We start from the raw sequence: 18797 nt of genomic DNA on the forward strand, positions 1-18797 counted from the left end.
TGAAGAAACAACAAAGTGTGTTCAGTGAGAGGCTTCTTCATGTCCGATGTAAGACTGAAAGATACAGAAGATCATTCCTGCCAGCGGCCATCAGCCTCCAGAACAAGACCTCCTCAAGTTAATTACATACTACACTGTAAAAACGGAAATCTAAGTAAGTTAAAAAAAAAAATCTTAGATTGAGTACACATATGCTTATTTTTTTTAAAGGTAAGGTAATTCCTAGTTTTTACGCCAGAGAATTCCTCTAGTTTTAAGAGTATTTTTTACTTGTTTTGGGAAGCCTTGACAAGCCAAATTTTCTTGTTCTGTTGGCAGATAATTTATCTTGTTTGAAGCAACATTTACCTAATTTTTGTCTTTTTTTTTTTTTTTTTTTTTTTTTTTTTTAAAGTTTTTGCAGTGTACAATATTGAATTTCCCTTTGGGAATTAATAAAGTATTTTTCACTTCATTTTTCATTTCATATTACATCAGCCCAGCAGCAATAATATATTTATGAAGACTAATGCCTGAATCTGTCTTCACAGTGTAATTCAGCAGATGAATTTGTCAGATGATGCCTAACTGGAGCAGGCAGGTTGTGTAGTTGCTGCTGGATGTTGGAGCAGCAGCAGCAGCAGCAGCAGCAGCAGCTCCTCAGTCCATCCGAGCAGCCGGTCAGACAGCAACATCCTCCCCGGAGCTGCAGCGCTATGTGCCTCTGAACCGACGGCGAGCAGTGCCGCCGCAGCTGCTTCACGACAGCGCTGCACATTTTCGTGGACATGAGGATATTTGCTACCGTGACTTCTTGCAAAAGGCTGAACAGGGACCCCTGACTGGCTTCACAATTTTTTCACCGAGCAGATGAGAAAAGGTGGTGATGCAGCACACTGGATAAGCAGCTAAGCTAGCTGGAGTTAGCAGTGCATCCATGTTTCAGCAGGCTGTGGGTTTTTCTAAAAGCTCAGTGGTTTCTTCCCAGGGAGGTACCTAAAATGTCAGCCATTTCAAGCGATATATATGTATTTATTTTTATATAACAGTTTTTTCTTGCACATTACCAGACGGTTTATGTTTTGCAGTCGGGTTAGCCAGCGTTAGCATGGTAAGTTAGCTTCTAAGCTAACATTCTGCATCGTGCTAATCAGCTCTCAGACTGGCAGTGTCAGAGGATGAAACTTGGTTTTCTCTGGGTGTAAAAGACGCCAAGACATCATATCTCCACACCGAAGTAATGGAAACCCATATGATGGGAAAGAAATGGCTCAGAGACGTGGTTTTTGGTGGCACTGGCTTGGGACGACCCGCTTATGTTGCTGTTTTTCTGGGTTTCCATCCATCCTTGTTAGTCGCACTTAGAACAACGAAGTCAAACATTTAACTTTAAGACTTTTTATTTCAGCTGCACACATTGTTATTTAATAGATGTATTATTGTATTATATTTGAAGCTATCTGAGCTCCTATATCTTGGGTTTACCACACAGCTGAATTGTTATTCCAGTCATCTCCAGTGAATAGGGAAGTCTGGAGATCTCCCTTTTCTCCTTTATTTTCTCACTTCATCAGATGTTATATATTAGAACAGAGAGCTAAAAGCTTAATTCTTGCTTTTAATGGTTTAATGGTAGCTTTTTGCTACCTTGTATCTCTAGAAATATGTTTGTCATGGCTAGAAGATTGAGGATAATTTACTGAGAGTGATTTTCAGTAATTGTATTTTTAAAAAAAAAAACTTAAAATCCCTTTTGAAAGGGAAAGAATTATTAATTTCTTTCATGTTTTGAGTAAGTCTTGATAAATAACAGATTTTTTCTGAGTTGTCACCATGTTTGTCATTGTAAATTGGAGCTTTTAGGCTCAGAGGAAGCCTGTCAGCAGGGGCTTTGTGACATGATGTGAGCGGTTATAAGGGACATGCTCCACAAGGTGGAGAATAACTACTAAATGAGGGGCTATAAAGGGTATCAGTGCTTGTATCCTGATGGGATGCAGCTCTGAGAAGCTGTCTCTGTGAGGTGACACTACTTCTGGGTTGTAATGATGGGTTTTATGTGTCTTTTTTTCCCCCCAGATTGGTCATGACCTTTTTCCTGTCGACTAGTCACTCCTTCATCGAGGGACCTCGACCCTTTTTTGTCTCCAGACTTGCTAACGCCGGGATGAGATAATAAAGTTGGCCAGCCGGCGCATGCTGCTACAACGCCATCTGCGGCACCTGTAAACCCCACCCCCACCCCGAGTTTACGTTCATATCAACGGTCAAGCTATGACAACGCCGACTCTACTGCCACTGTCGGGCCGCAGGATACCCACGCTGTCGCCGGGCGCCTCCTCCTTCCCGCACCACAGGGCCACGTTGAGGCTTTCGGAGAAGTTCATCCTCCTCCTTATTCTGAGTGCCTTCATCACTTTATGTTTCGGGGCCTTCTTTTTCCTCCCGGACAATTCCAAGCACAAGCGCTTTGACCTGGGCTTGGAGGATGTGCTCATTCCTCATATTGACTCACCCAAAGAGGGCAAGCATGCAGCAGGACAGGCGGTCATACATGGAGAAGGAGGATTCGACGAGCACAGACACAAGTAAGGACTAAAAGAAATGTACTGTTTGGTCTACTTATGAGTATTTGCCCAGTTTATTTTTGGTTTTGCTCCGACGATGCATCACATGGGCTTTCTGTGGGCTATAAAAGCTGGTCTGCTCGCTCTGTTTTGTTGCGTTCTGCTGTGACAGTCACAGCCGTGGTGGTTTGGAGTGTGTTACACACTCCGCTGAGCATTTAGATACACGTCAGCACAGGTGTTGCCTCCTTCCTGTTGTCCCTCATTCCTTTGTGCAGCTGGGTCCGCTCTGAGTACTCCCAACACCCCCCCCCCCCCCCCCCCCCCCCGTCTTTGTGTCTTCCCTGCGTGTAATTGTTGAACTTCTTTTAACAAGAGAAATTCAGAAATTCTATCGCTTCGGCCCGGTTTTATCATCCTGTCCTGCAGGCAGAACTCGGTGAACCCGAGCAGCTGGGACACAGGCTGTTTGAAGCGTTTTGGTGACTGCAGGCGTAGAGATCGTGACCCCGTCTTCAGCAAAATAGTAGCGTTTCTGTTTTTGCCGCCGTCTTTAAATGCACTATTGTGCCACGTGTTGCTTCGCCAGACTGTAGCTGGATTGTGGTCATTTTCAATTAAATGAATATTTTCTGGCCAGTCAGAAAGTCATGTGACATTTTGGATTGTATGAAACATTTTTCCTTGATGGTTAGGTATTTTTAGAGATATCATATGCAAGTCTTTATAAAGTTCTTTATGTTATGATCCTTAAAACTTTAATCCATTTTTCTTTATTTTTGGTATGCCTTTTTTTTTTTTTTTTTCATGTGAAATGATATGAAGCGCTTCCCTCCTTTTTTAATTCCCGGTCAAGATACAGGAATTATTTTCAAGATGTCCTCAGTTGTCAGATTGTGTGACTGAAATGGGATTAAATGAAGGATTTAATAGATAAATCACCGTCGGGCTGGGCAGTATGACTAAAATCTCATATCCCGATATCGCTCATTTTATCTCCCCATAATGATATACATAACGATATAAAACTGTTTGTATAATTTTGTGTCAGTCATCAGTTATGTGTCAGATGTGCTTTGCAACAGCAGCAGTGATCTCCTTCCATCTGGGGGAACTATGGCCGTATGACGTTTCACAGGTAAAATACCTGTTGCAGCGTTTGGGTCTGGAGTTTATGATGAACTTTCGCCTCCACTTGACGCTGCTTTTATGGCTTTTGCTCATTGACTCTATTCTTTATTCTTTATTCTTTATCCTGATTACTGCGCAGGTGATAAAATAAGTTAGTTGTATCGGAGTCCGTCGTTGGGACTGTGAGATAGTCTGTTGTTGGTTCCATGTCGATCTTTTAATATCCAAACCGCATCCATGAGACAGAAATTTCCCCTCTTTTAGGAACAAGCTCATCGGTTGTGGTTGGCTGCTCATCTTTTAGTGAATTATCCTGCTCTGAAACATGTCTGCTACTGTCTTCCTCCATGTTTGTTTATGTATTACAGAGTGCATGCCGTAAAGTGCATCTTGATGTACATTAGTTTTTACATCTTGGTGTAAATACTGCAGTAAAGCACCTTATTGTGGCGTAAACAATAGAGCCTAATATGAAATGACAGGCATTTTCTATCGTCCAAACAATATATATCGTCATATCGCCCAGCCCTATATCACCATAAAGGCCAACCAAAACAAACAAAACAGTGACAAAACCTTTTCTCATCTGCATATTCTATCAAGTCTTTGCTCTCCGTAGAAACAATGTTGGCATTAAAACAAAGAAAAAAAAAAACACATAAACTATTAACATATTTACACTTTTTTCCAGTTATTTTTGCTAATATTTCCCCCACAATCCTCACAAAACCAACTTCGACTCGGTGGGTTTTTGGTGCCACCATGCATCCAAAACATCATCTTTGCTTTGTGCCAACAGCAGAGGAACGTTATGTTTGTTCTTTGTCAGACACATATAAATGTCTTGTCATGTATTCATGTTTGGCTGCTCCTGATTGGATATGGCCCCCAGTTTAACACCATGTTTTAAGCTCTGCACTAACTTTTAGAATTGGTTGCCCAACTTTTTAAATGCGGTGTATAACGTTTAGATGCACCTCAGGTCGCTTTCAACCGTTCTCAGAAGCCCTTTCAAAACATTTTTAAGGATTTACTTGTAAGGATGATAAATAACAACCACATATGAGTAAATCCTTTAATATTCCATGTTTTTACAATGAATTCCAGTTTCCCTGAGTCTTGTCTGTGTCGTCCTTCTCCGTGTTGGATGTCTAATGTGTACTGCTTATAAGTTTTAACCAGCACATAACGTGTACAGCTGTGGATCAGAGGCTATCAGATGTGAAGACCACCCTTTTCTTTTGACTTTTCATGATGGTTTCATTACTCTTTGAGCTCATGTCAGACAGATAGGGATGCAGAACATGCAGACAGGCATTCAGAGATGATAAAAGTCCTTGTAGACCTTTGAGAAGCTGGTTGCAGTCAAACATGTGCTACTCTAGAGCTTTTAGTTGAAAGGTTTAAAGTTTGACATGATGCGGCTTCAGCATAATTTCTGTGTCAAAGTAGAAGTTCCTTCGCAAAATTGTTGTGATCGGATCCTTTTTCATGACACAAAAGAGACGGATAATGATGCCATCATGGATAGGTTATTGTGGATTTACCAGAGTCTGAATAAACACTGCATTTAGTGGCTGGATGGTAAACCTCCTGGATCGGATATAAATGCCTGAAAAATGCTCAAGTAAATCACCTTAAGGGTGAACTTTCAATCAAAATGGACCTAAGGTAATATTTCTGGCATTTTAAAAAGTCATGTGACATTTTAAATCCCCTGTGCTGAACGAACTTCTCCATCTGTGAAATATTTCTTTGGTGACTAGATATTTCTAAGAAGATTTATAGTGTGTCGCTTTTAAACGTGTGTTTATGCTTTAATAGATGAATTACCTGTGCTATTATTGTTATTATTATGGTTATTTAAAAGCATATAACAAACATAGGGGTGAAAATGGTGGTTTTCAGTGTAGAGGTCATCTTCATCCAGGTGAAATGGGTTATTTGTTTTGTCCTGAGTGTTTTTACTCAGGTGTTAAAAGCAATTTCTCAGACATTTTCACAGTGGGGACCACCGATTGCTGCTTCCTCATTTCCCCGTGGTGCTTTCTTTTTTTTTTTTTTTTTCCCCCTCATTTGCATTCTGCAAGCCTTTTAGACTCTGGAATGCTGCCTTGCTTGAAATAGCACATTTATTAGTGTCCAGCAAATCAGTCCTATCAGACAGCGCCGGGCTCAAGATGGGCTGTGTTTTATTGGAGGAGTTGAAGTGTGTCTTTTAAAAGGAAGATGCTAGAGGTTTGGGATTTTTCTCTTTCTTTTTTTTTTCCCCCCTTTTTTCTTTTATTAATGAAATGAAAATACTTTAATCCCAAGGAGAAATAGTTTTGATGTAGTGATGAGCATGTAATGCAAACTTGGAGAATTGATAGCTTCACATGATTAAGTGGGATGTCTGGATGCTTCGTATGTTGGAGATGTTGGCTTGTTTTTGTTATTGTTGCTGCCTCCTTTGCCGGCGCATAGAGGCGCATCAACGGTAAATCACCCCCCATCACCCCCGTCATGTGGCTTATACACATTCACACAACACACTGGTGTGCATAGAAAGGGAATTACTTTGGCTTGAAAGACATCTCTGAAAAGGTCTGTAGCCTCATAAATGAGTAAGACTTACAGTATAGTCCTAATGGATTATTGCTTTCTGTGAAAATGCCCTTATTAAGTTGAAATTAATCAGAAAAAGCTGTTTGCATGGTGGCGTCTCCTCCACAGTAAGGTCTTTATTGGGTTTGTATCAGGATATTGCTTTGTGTGTAGCAGAACCCAAAGTCTTTTTGTCCTTTTGAATAAACTGTTGCAGTTTTTGCCTTATGTGGTGTGTTTGTTGGAGAGATGCGTTGATATCTCCATCAGGTAGCAGAGTGTACACAATTAAAATAAATTGGCAGGATCTGAATTATTTAAATGTTGTCATCTGGTTCATAGATTTCCCCAGAGGAATTGCAGGTAATGGTCACTGTTTTTATTACATAATCATGCATGACAACATGAGCTCCTTGTTTGTCCAGTTAGATTTAATGATCATATTCAATGTTTTGGTAAAATTGGGGTTTTAGTTGGAAAATTATTCCTAACTTTTGGGACAATAAAACACGAAATCGAAAAATCGAACATTGGGAGCTTTTTGCTTCACAATTTTAAAATCAATTTTTTTTCCTTTTGCAAATAAATACAAATAATCCATTATGAAATTTTTGTCTTTTATTGTTTTTATTGATCTTTTTACTTGGGCATTATAGCAACAGAATGATGGTCTGGCTACTCGGCTGTTTTCTCCAAATTGAAATTAAGACAAGCAAAAAAAGTTTTGCTTCTGAGTTCAGAACAAGCAAATCGGCAATATCGAAGAATTGTGAGAAATGCTATATAAATCGAATCGGCATCCAAAAACATCGGAATCAAATCTGGACGAAAGCATATCATCTCAGCCTGATCAAAGTAATCATGTGAAGTGATTTCTCCATATAAATACCAGCTAATGTTGATGCACTCAGCTTGCCTTTTGGTGTTGTTTCATCCGATTTATTTACTCCAAAGGTTCAGGGTTTAAATGACCTTTTGGAAAATGAGGTGCTCTGGGATTTAAAGACCCTCAGGAACACAAACTAGCTGGTTTGTTCCTGTTGAAACTCTTTTAAAAACTCAATTATGAAATGCTCAAATATTGAGACTAATACCCCATAAGCTTTGCACACATTTGTCACTTGGCTTTGCTGAAAGTCATTTTTGCTTTGCAAGATAGTGAAGGGAACGTTGGTCATTTTATTCATGTCATTTTAATTATAAGTACATCATAACAGTTTATCATCACAGCTCATATAAACATTCCCACTATCTCCTCTCCAGCTGGTAATCAGTCATGTTTTAGAGCTAAACATCCTCTGATAGGCTGTCCTAAATGTTTTGTTCATTGGACAGTGTCTTTCTAAGCTTCTTGACAGATATAACCTTGTTAAGTCTTTGTAGTAAATTTTATAGACTTTGCGTCTTACGTTTACTTTACATGATCTTACTGACGGCTGTGATGGTTAAACTGCTTGTTCTGAACTCTCCCATGATTTAAAGACTGAACACAATGGAGACAGATTTCAATCAGTGCCAAGCAATTCATTAACCTTTTAGCATTTTGACAAAACACGGCTAAAATGCCAAACTGTCAGGAGCTGCTCATTGCTTTGCTGTTGTGAATACATATTTATATCGTGCTTTAGAAATGATCTCTAATAGACAATATGTCCAGCTTAAAGCAGTGATTCTGGCTGATAACACTAACTTCAGTCAGGCGAAAAGATATTTTAAGGCACCATCACAGCTGATTGCAACGTATCCTCACATTTATACATTTTGACAGCAGTGACTTAATAAATTGCTTTTATTGATTATTAGGTCTGAATGATGCGTTTGGTCAGGAAAGGGTGAATGCACGTTCTGCTTTGCACAGTCTGAGATGTATCTGCAAGTTTCTCCTGTTATATAAAACTGCTTCTAACTCGAACCCAGTTGCAAATAAAACTCTGGAGACTTATGTGTTTTTTTTTTCATAAACCTCTGAATTATGGAATTAGTGTGAGAATGGAGATGCAGGAAACCGTGCAGAAGATAAAGTGAAATAAACATCCTCAGATAGTTGTCTGGAGTGTTAGAAACAGCATGAACTCTGTCAAGTTGTTCTGCTCTCCAGCAGAAGAGCCCGGAGCGTAACTTGTCATCTACGAAGGAGGTAATACGCTTAAGAATTAATCAGATTTTTATTTTCAGTTGAAGTTTTGGCCTCAAACAATTATAAAATGGGATAATCAGGTTTGTGTTTTGCTATGAAGCCTTTGTTTAGTATTGTTTTAAATATGCAAAGCACCTCTTTACATCAGTAACATTTGTCCCCTCCCCAAGTATCAATGAAACAAAGTCCACTTCTAAAATCGATGTTGATCCGATTCTTGCTATAGTTAAGCTGTCTCTGGGGACCAGAAGGTAGTGAAACCTCCTCCAGAATGGCTCCAGTAGATGCACAGAAGTCAGATCTGACACGTTTCTGCGGACCTTTTGCACAGTTCCTGACATTACTGTCTCTCTCCCATGAGAGAAGAGTCGTATTATTCCTTCTCTAAACACATATCTTTAACATTCACATCTAGCCAGCCATCCACATTTCCAGTGTGTGCTTGCTTGATTGTGGTGAGAAGCAATTGCCAAACAAGTCGTGGAAACATTTCAGGCATCCAGCAGTTGAAAGAAGTAACGAAGCCTGAGCTTTTCCCCCTCCATCCCTGCCATAATCGATTTTTAGCGCTGTGAATATTAGTAACTCAGGGTTACTGCTTGTTGCCTTGCCAGTTACTGTTGTTCTAAGAGTAATACTTTACTTTTAAAGTTTTTATTTAGTGAGTAATGAATATGAATCAGCATCACAGACCAGAAGAGGCCAGCATCAAAGCAGACTTATTCATGGCATTTAGTGTGATATCATTTTGCGAAGTGAATCTAGGTTGACTGTGTGCAACAATCTCTGCTCTAATAAAGTAGTCATTCAGCTCACTCCACCTCACACACACACACACACACACACACACACACACACACACACACATACCATTGCTCGTCCAGCTTAGCCAGGAAGGAAGGGATTTGGACGATCTGATTATTTTATGACTGATCGAAATTTGGTCATAAGATGTGTTTTTTCAGATTGCTTGAGATGCAAATAGAAGTTCATAAATAAAACAATGGGAATATTCCACAATTTGTTTGCGAAGCCTATTTTAGAAATCAAAAAGAGCATGACTGAAGACGATAATTTCCTGAAAGAAATAGTGTTTTTTTCTGAGCAGAGGGAAATATTTACCTGTTGCTTTAATGAACGTTTCCTTTGCTTCGCTGTTACTCTGCTGAATCCGGTAATGAATTCATTTACCTTACAGTCGCCTGAGTTAAAATGAGACATAATGTCTGTTTCCTCCTGAGAGCTTAGATAGATTTTGTGGCCTCTGGCATTTTCGAAAGCTACGTTTCCATATTTTTATTTCACTTCCTGAACGCAAACCATTTTTTAAATGACTCTAACAGAGAATTAGGCTTCATTAGCATCCAAGCCCACAATTTCTTTCACTTCATGACAGACTACATGCTTTTTTTTGTGACACCACTGGTGTTCGGCTCATGACAGCTTTTGGTTGTTACCAAATGTTGTGATTTCCTTGAAAGATTTACTAATCAACCACAAGACAAATCCCCCTGAGGTTATAGTAACCAACAGCGCTCATCTTGTTCCAGATGCAGTGTTCTGTCAGGGAGACATACATCCTGACATTCACATGGATGTTACTCTGACATTTGCCACCTACCTCCCTCGCCATCGGCAGGACGGAACTGGGCATATAGCACTGCTTAAGAAAAAAATAAAACTAAACATGGCCTTCAGACTCCTCAAATGTTATTTCCCTCAATGCGTACAGTTTTTATCATGATATAAAAATAAATAAATGCAGCTTAAAAAAAAGAAAGAAAAAAGAAAAACAAGACGGAAATAAAATACAATTAAATCTGAAATAAATTACAATAATACTTAATAAAAAACTAATATAAAAATGCACATATAAAAGTAAGTAAAATGACTAAATTAATACAATTAATTAGTTAGATAAAAATAAATCTAATTAAAACGCCAGAAGCTAGATAGTTGCCAATTTGCAACAATTCATTATTATTTATTATTATTATTATTTGTTATTATTGTTTATGTCAATTTAATTTACAACATCAGGTGTCAAGCAGTTAATCGGATGCTGCCGTGTTTAAATAGGCAGAAATGAGCCACAAAGAGACGCCTCACAAAGCTCCTGGCTCGTGGGCTAGATGTGTTGACTGATAGGGCTATGATGATATGCGTTCATCCCAATAGAATTTGATTCCGATTTTCTTGGGTATCGATTCGATTTAAATTGCGATTCTCATGGTTTTTTTTTTTATTTCTTATTTTTGTAGACTAAAAACAAACAAAAAAAAATATACAAAATTTTTTTTCTCAACATTTTTCTTGATTTCAATTAGGACAAAACAACACAGTAGCCAGACCATCATTCTGCTGCTATGATGCCCAAGAAGACGAGTAAAAAGATCAATAAAAACAATAAAAATGACTAAAATTATATAATGGATTATTTTAATTTATTTGGGGAAAAAAAATACATTTTTTTTAAAATTGTGAAGCAAAAAAATCCAATCGTAGAGTTTTCAATTAGATTTTCCCACGTCTATTGTCTAAGGTCCTGGTACAGGAGACTGCAGGACACCCTCAGACGCTCTTCGTCCTGAAAACATTAGAAGTTAGAGGTTGGAGTTTATGTTTGTGCAGAATTGGGGGGTGTGCATGCACTTTAAATGTGTGTGTGCGTGAAAGACAGACTAGACGCAAGTGTGTGTTTTTAAATAGCTTCAACCAGTTTAATCAAACCAGAAGTAACTGTAAAAAACTGAGGCAATTCTTCTGGTGTTCAATTCAACTTTATTTGTATAGCGCCACTTCACAACAATGTTGTCACAGGGCACTTTACATACACAAATCAACATACACATCATTTCAAGCCAATTCATACATAGCCTATAATAGAAACCAACTGACTGCATCGAGTCATGACTTCGATCCAATCCCCCATCCTGAGCTGCACACGGCGACAGTGGGAAGGAAAAAACAGTTCTGATGACTTTTTTTTTTTTTTATCTTTTCTTTGGAGTAGAGGAGTAGTTTGATCCCCATGTTTTGTTGTTTGCTGTTTTTGATTTATTTTGGAACTGGTGTAGTGAAATGCAACAAGGACTTAGCAAGGTATCATCCTGGCAGGTCATCCTGGTCGAGCTTTATGCTTTCTGGTGCTTTCTGGTGCCCACAGCTGTAGCTTCTCTCTCTTTCTCTTCTCTCTCTTTTTGCCAGAGTATTGATTTTCAACTCAAACACGCCTGCAGATTGTAACCTGACAGAGCAGAAACTTTAAAATAAACCAGATCTTGTAAACAGATGTAGGTGAATTTCAACAGCAGAATTGCTGAGTTTTGACTTTAGTTTCAAATGCATGTTGAAGAGTTGGACAGTGAAATCCTCGTCCAGTTTTTCCACCCGTGTCGGTTTTAGCTTATATCCAGGAGATATCAGTCCTCGCTTGAATGAGAGACGCAGTATAAATCAATCTTTTAGATTCATGTTTTTATAAGAGCTGTCTTAATTAATTTGTCTGGCGTTAAAAGATTTGATCTCGTACAATCGCTACCAGAGAGGAACCAGCAGAATCTGTGTGTGTGTGTGTGTGTGTGTGTGTGTGAGAGAGAGAGGACTTGTGTTGATCATAATCTCCTCATTAACACTGCAGCTTTTTTCCCTATCAGATCAGCTTTCTGTGTATCTCATTTCCTGTCCTTTCTCTTGTTTTATTTCCATCTTTTCATGTGATCATGATCAATGTTGTTTTCTCTGGAATACAGCTGCAGCCTCTCAGATTGGCTCTGTGTATCAGAGAGAGCGAGAGAGAGGGCATGTCTTTGTGTTATACAAACTGCTTTTAACTTTACATGTATGTGTTTTCATTCCAGTCAATACAGTTAAGTACACATGAGTGAAAAAAAGCTTCTGTTGGAGCATTAAGGTCAGAGACAAGACTCACATTTAGGAAGTTGTCAGTGAGTCTACATGACCATTAAATTTGAGAGTAATCAGATCATTGGAATAAACTGAATTTACTCATATATATGCACTTTTCAAATTCTGATTTATATATTAGGGATGCATCAATCCACTTTTTGGGAGTTCCGATCCGATACCAATACCTGAAATGTGAATATCTGCCGATACCAAATGTGTTTATGTGAACATTATTGTGACTATGGTTATTATTGCTGTTATAACTCTGTAAGAGGTTGTAATAAATTCCCCATCCTTTCTGAAGTTACCTCACCAATACAAATATAATAACATTACAGACCTAACAATTTTAACAAGTTTTATTTTGATTTGGCACATTTCACCAAAATAATACTATAAATGTGTGGTTTTGAAACAAAGATCTGGCTTTTAGTGGAACAAAAAATGTCACATTTTAACATTCAAGGCATTTATTTCTTTTAAAACATGTCCGAAGAATGTCATCAAACACATCTGCACTGGCTTGACTAGTGTGGTATTGGGTATCAGTTGTGGTATTGGTACACTTTTATTAATACAAAGTACAAGTACACACGCTTGGTATTGAGCCGGTATCTGTGCATCCCTAATATATATATATTAGTGCTGTGATGACATGCTTTTGTCCCGAGTCTATTTGATTATCATGTTTTGGGTGCCAGTTCGATTTAAATTGCGATTCTCATAATTATTCGATATTGCTGATTTTTGTAGACTAAAACCAAAAGAAACCAAAAATGTACAAAACCTTTTTTGCTCGTCCTAATTTCAATTAGTAAAAAAAAAAAAAAAAAAAAAGTTATTAGACCATCATTCTTCTGCTACAATCCCCAAGAAGAAGAGTAAAAAGATCAATAAAAACAATAAAAATGACAAACTTTAAAATGGATTATTTGTATTTATTTGAAAAAAAAAAAAAGATTTTTGACAAAATTTTTTTAAAAAATTGTTTAGCAAAAAAACCCACAATATTTCATTTTTAAAAAAAATTCTATTATTTGTATATATATGATAAAAAAAACAAAACAAAAACCTGGTCATTATTTACTATTATCTTACTACTATTACTACTATCTGTAGGGGCACCTGTGGTCTTTGCTGCTAAAATAGGTGCTAAAAAGCAGCTAAACAGACTAAACATAAACGCTTCACTACATTTATGATCAGACTTCCCACCCCTGTACGCCACCCCATCATTTCTTTTGTTGTTTTTATGTAAGACATCCAAAAATGGAAGTGATGCAGTTTTTTATGCACATGCACAGATGTAAAAACCCAAAATGCATCAGATACACGAGTCTACATGCGCAAAGACAGCAGAGTAAATCTCAACCTGTTGATCTGATTTCTCTTAATCAGCTGCTAATGTCTGACAAAGGATATCAGATTATGCTGTTTACATGACAACCCTAATGATCTGGTAACTGCAGACATCAGGTAATGATCAGGTGTTTGTTTGCATATAAATGGGCTAAATGTGATTGGATAATTTGTGGTTATTTTCTGTGCTCAGAAAAAATGAATTAAGAGAAACTTAATTATTAGTAACATTTTGAATGTATTAGCTTGTTGGTCCGTCTTTTACACCTGCACGTGTTTAAAAAAAAACAAAAACAGGCATAAACAGTTAAAGTCAAGGATGAGCGGATTAAACTTCAGTTATTAAATGTCAGATGTAAAGGTCTTCATTGTTTCCTAAAGAACAGATTAAGTGTTTCACGCAGGCATTTATTGAAGTTGTACAATTTCATTCCTTAAAGGTCAACTTCTTTTTACTCTTAAATATGGTATGACAGCACTTGCATGTTATTTGGTGATTTAATGAAACTTAAATATTTTCATCTTTACTGCTGCTGGGCTAAAGATATCGTAAAGATATGAATGTGAAATTTCAACAAATGATCCATTCGGCAAACCTGATTTACCGCTTTTCTTCTGGGACTCCTGGACGAGATTTCCTCTTAAAGTTGAGGCGACAGTGAGCAAATCGGTTGCTGCTAAAATTAGAACAAGCTGTTAGCGCCGGTGATTTAATTAATATCGATCAGCATGTGAGCCAGTACAAAATATTTGTTTAATAATTGATTTTTAAAAATTTTTTTTTAAATTTTATTTTTTAAAAATTTCTGCGCAGCTTTCTTAAAGGTCACGGAATAGCTAACGAGTGAGAACATAAATCCCTGCAGCTTTTAGCAGCTATACCTAAATATTTATTGCTCATTGTAATACACACTTGATCATATTATTTTACTTATTTAAACGTCTTTTTTATTTTAGCAGGAGCTGTTTATATATTATTTACACTAATAAGTGTAACTCAGTCATGTGCAGAGTAATTATATATGTCTGTGGTATATGTGGAAAAACATTTTTTTTCCACTTTATTTTTGTTTTATCAGACAATACAAAATAAAATACAGCACAAACTGGATCAAAATATTTACATATGCAAAATATTTATATATAAATTATTCTAAATATTATTATTCTTTGTTATCAGACAGTAGACATTATGCTTTGCTTTGTTAAAAGTCCAGCCATTTTGCCCAGTGCTTTGTGAAGATTTCTTTCCTGATCTGCTGGTAATGAGTAAATTTTTCTATATTATGAATCTCTACTAGTAGTGTCAGGTACTGGTCTTCACGAGGTGCATCAGATTCAAGCCAGTTCCTCGTGATGACCTTTTAAGAAGCAATTTTTGGAGTTTTAAAGTGCTATTTGTCCTTTTCATTTACTTTATTTCTGGGTAGCAAACCCAGCAGAAAATACTTGGGGTCCTAAGAATAACATATGTCATAATGCCAGCATTATCTCCAACAATACTGTTGTTGCGCCTTTATCTTAGCAGCGATTTGTGGAATGGAAAAACATCTTTTTTTTTTTTTTTTTTTTTTTTTTTTTTTTTTTTTAATATAAGAACTGTATATACTTTACTGTCTTTCAAGTTTTCATCTGCTTTTTGTCCACTGAGGACTCATTGCAAGTAGTATCTGCACACACAGATGTGAAATGTAAAGATTCACAGTCAAACTGTGTGGAAAGCGCTCATGTTTTAATATTCTTAGCTTCTTTTGCAAAAATATCCATATTTGAAGGTTTGTTTTCCAACAAGGCTGCAAATTTATGCTCAAGAGAATCATCTTTATTGATTAAACATCAAAACACTTGGCGATGTTTCAGCTTCGTTACCTGTCTAGTCATGAAATACAACTCAACTACTGGAAAAAGTTGGACTACTGCCGAGCTCTTCCATCAGTGACTGCTTGGATATTTATGTCACTAAGTTCCAAAAGATATTTTTTATTTAATATAAAATGTACGTGTTAATATTTGATAATTAGCTAGAGTAATCCGGTATTGTTCATGGAAGTAGAGAACATGCACACTCCTCACACAGGCTGTGGGGGGGGCTTTAGAAAGCTCCTAACCTTGTTGAAGAATGCAATATTTGTGGAGTGTTGTCACGTTAATCCCCACTATGACTTTTAAAACAAAGAGAGCAGGGGAGGATTTTTTTTTATTTTTTTGTTCGAGAAAGCACCGCTAACAAAGCAGCCATTTAAACATCAACGTACTTTGGCTGCAGTAGCGTTGCCAAAGCAACCAAGTATCTCTTGGATTTCCTTTGCAGCTTTGGGGAAAAAAAATACTGGTGGATTACTGAAGCCTGTCATGAATAAAATCAGACATAGTTAGCAGACTGTGTGAAGAGCAGCAGAAAACGGACGCTTTTCTCTGTATTATCCCAGTTGCTCCACATGAGGTTGTTCTACAGAAAGATGAATGTTGTCATCATTTTAACGGGTTGCCTGATGCGTTTCAGGATCATTGGATTTCTAATATTGGACTCTAATATTTTCAGACTCGTAGTTTTAGCATTTTACACATATGTATGTATGTATATATATGTATATATATGTATATATATATATATATATATATATATATATATATATATATATATATATATATATATATATAATTGCACCACTGTTGCCAATCCGAGATGCTGATTCGAAGCTTAATTTTCAGCGCTTGGTGCTTGTTTGATCAAATATTTAAACATTGGAAATGAGAACACCATCACATTTAATTGTAACACAATGGAAAAGAGCAAAAGAAAACCTCGTTCTCACACCACTTCCAGACTTGATTTCTACATTTGATGTAATCCTGTGGTCATCTCACAAGGACACTTTCTGACTTTGATTAAATACTTTTTAAAAAAAATTTTTTTTTTTTTTTTTACATTTTATGGTCATTTGGTGATAACATCAGTAATAATTTGTCAGCAAGTATATTGTATATTTGTTAAAAGCTGTTAATTGCAATTCCTCCGCAAAGCAATTTCATCATTGGGGGTCCAGTCTGATGAGAATACAGAAATAATTAGATTAACCACATTTGTTTGGGAGATTAGGCTGTAACCTTAGATTATTGACTCATTGATGCTTAAAGGATGAATGACAGAAGCTTATTTAGAAAACAGATTTACAGCTTTATTCCTGCTGTTGTTCATCCATTTCATTCATCTCACTGAATCATTCCAGCTTCAGGCTCTCCATGATGTGAAAACCTGGGCAAAGGTTAACATTTCAGCCCAGGTATGCTTTACACAGTCCATTTCAAGTCAGGTTGGTTTAGTCATTGGCTCTTTGATGAAACCCACAGGCTAGCAACAGCTGAAAAGTCAATTAAAAGAAAATCTAAATGGTTTTAATTACAAAAACGCCGTGAGTAGAAACTGTGACATCCAGTCACGGTTGTTACAATGACTTTGTGTCAGATGTAAAAACGTCTGGGTTTCTGGTATCACTTGGCTTTTGAAGTTGCTCTGTGATCATCCAGAGAGGTTTGGAACGGAGCAGATCTCTCTAGATTTCAGAAAGTAATTGCAGATTTTGAGAGGCGTAACGGAGCAAAGCAAAATGTAATGAATCACTGCTCCGAGTGGAATTACTTTTCAAGAAGAGGCATCGCCGCTACAGAGGAAGGAAACTGCACGGACAGCAGTTTGATATTTGTCAAAACTGGCTCCTTTTCCACAGTTTTTTCCCACTCCATGTGAAGTTTGTGTAACAATAACTTAAGGCAAATCCTGATTTGCATGAATCTTAATAATTCGATTTGGTTCCCGCAGTTCAGGAGATTGAATTTGTGCCCCGCAGAAATGAGTGAAGGAAGACAGTAGATGGATGAAGGATGGATGCAATGCAGCTGAAAGAATAAGTAAGCAAGATCAAGCTATGTTATTCTTGGAGCTGGTTCCATGTTTGTGTGTGTGTGTGTGTGTGTGTTTTGGTTTGGATCTCATAGAGCGAGCATGAAACATGAGTTGTGCCCACTGGGAAAGTGCCTTTCTCTGTCTCCCGTTTATCATCCCTCTGGAGTGCAGCAGTTTTGACAAGACCTTTTTTGAAAGTCAGAGAAAAGGAAAAGGAGCGACACTTGGTTGGATTGGTTCGCATGAGTGCTGCAGAGTAGCTTCTTTAGTGACACGAGAACAAGACGAGACGCAGCACAAGAAATGAGACGAAATCCAAACTGGAACAGTGAAGAAAGAAAGAGATGGCTTCATTCTTGAGGGACGACGCGACCACAGTTAACTGCAAAGGTTCCCAGCACATCACATTGCTGCCAAACACTGAAGCTGCAGCTCTGCTTCAGTGTTTGGCAGCAACACCCCCCCCCCCCCCCCCCTGTCTCAGTGAAAGCAGCTGGATCAAAGTCAGATCCCTCAACACACACGTAAACCCTAGCCCTCCGGTTTTCAGGGCTTCACTTCGGTGTTTGGCCTGAGGATGAGATTTTTTTCCCCTTTTCTTTTTCTGCTTGACATTTTGAATCAGTGTAGATTCACTAGGATGTATGAATAATTACAGAAATAAAGAAACACCCTTGTTTTCTTAAACTACTGAGGCATCTGAAAGTGTTGGATTGCATTTTGATCTTTTTTGTTGCAGCAACAAGTTGTTGAGAAAGTACAAAATGCTGCAGATGCTTAATAACTCCATAAGGTCCAGCTCTCTCGTGTCTCGCTAAGGATATGCGGTTGAGCATTAATCATCACCTTCCTTTCTGTCATTAAATCAATCTAGCAGGACTGGAACAACTGGGTTTACAGATTTTCGTTGCATCGCCGCTGTGCGGACTTCCTATCTTCGGTGTGGATGGGTTACTCAGCTGGCCTTGATGTCGGTCAGAGCTCAGTGTCTCATGGCTGCAGCTGTAGAGCCTGGACTTCGATAGGCTTTTCTTGGTTTTAAGGGACCTTTCTTGGGCCAGATGCGTGCCTTTTATCCTACATACGAACTGGTGTTTTATAAATGAAGCATCTGAGAAGGGACTGACCTTGGTCTCTTTTCATGGATAGAAATGAGGAGAAAATTAGGTGTGTGATTGTGATTTAAGCTCCAGCACACAAAGACAAAGCATGTGTACTAAAAACT

At 37.8% G+C, this 18797-nt stretch overlaps 1 protein-coding gene across 2 annotated transcripts in view; it reads left to right on the forward strand.

The window, feature by feature from the left end:
• Window positions 1-678: 678 nt before the first annotated feature.
• Window positions 679-18797, forward strand: part of man1a2 (mannosidase, alpha, class 1A, member 2) — a 155418-nt gene continuing 137299 nt past the window's right edge. For both annotated transcript variants that reach the window (XM_079254609.1, XM_079254608.1), the window contains exons 1-2: window positions 679-859; window positions 2059-2567. In XM_079254609.1, coding sequence (XP_079110735.1) covers window positions 2254-2567 — 314 coding nt within the window. In that variant the 5' untranslated portion in view covers window positions 679-859; window positions 2059-2253. The remainder of the gene's footprint in view (window positions 860-2058; window positions 2568-18797) is intronic.

This window comes from Telmatherina bonti (assembly GCF_933228915.1).
Source record: "Telmatherina bonti genome assembly, chromosome: 15".
Classification (NCBI taxonomy): domain Eukaryota; kingdom Metazoa; phylum Chordata; class Actinopteri; order Atheriniformes; family Telmatherinidae; genus Telmatherina; species Telmatherina bonti.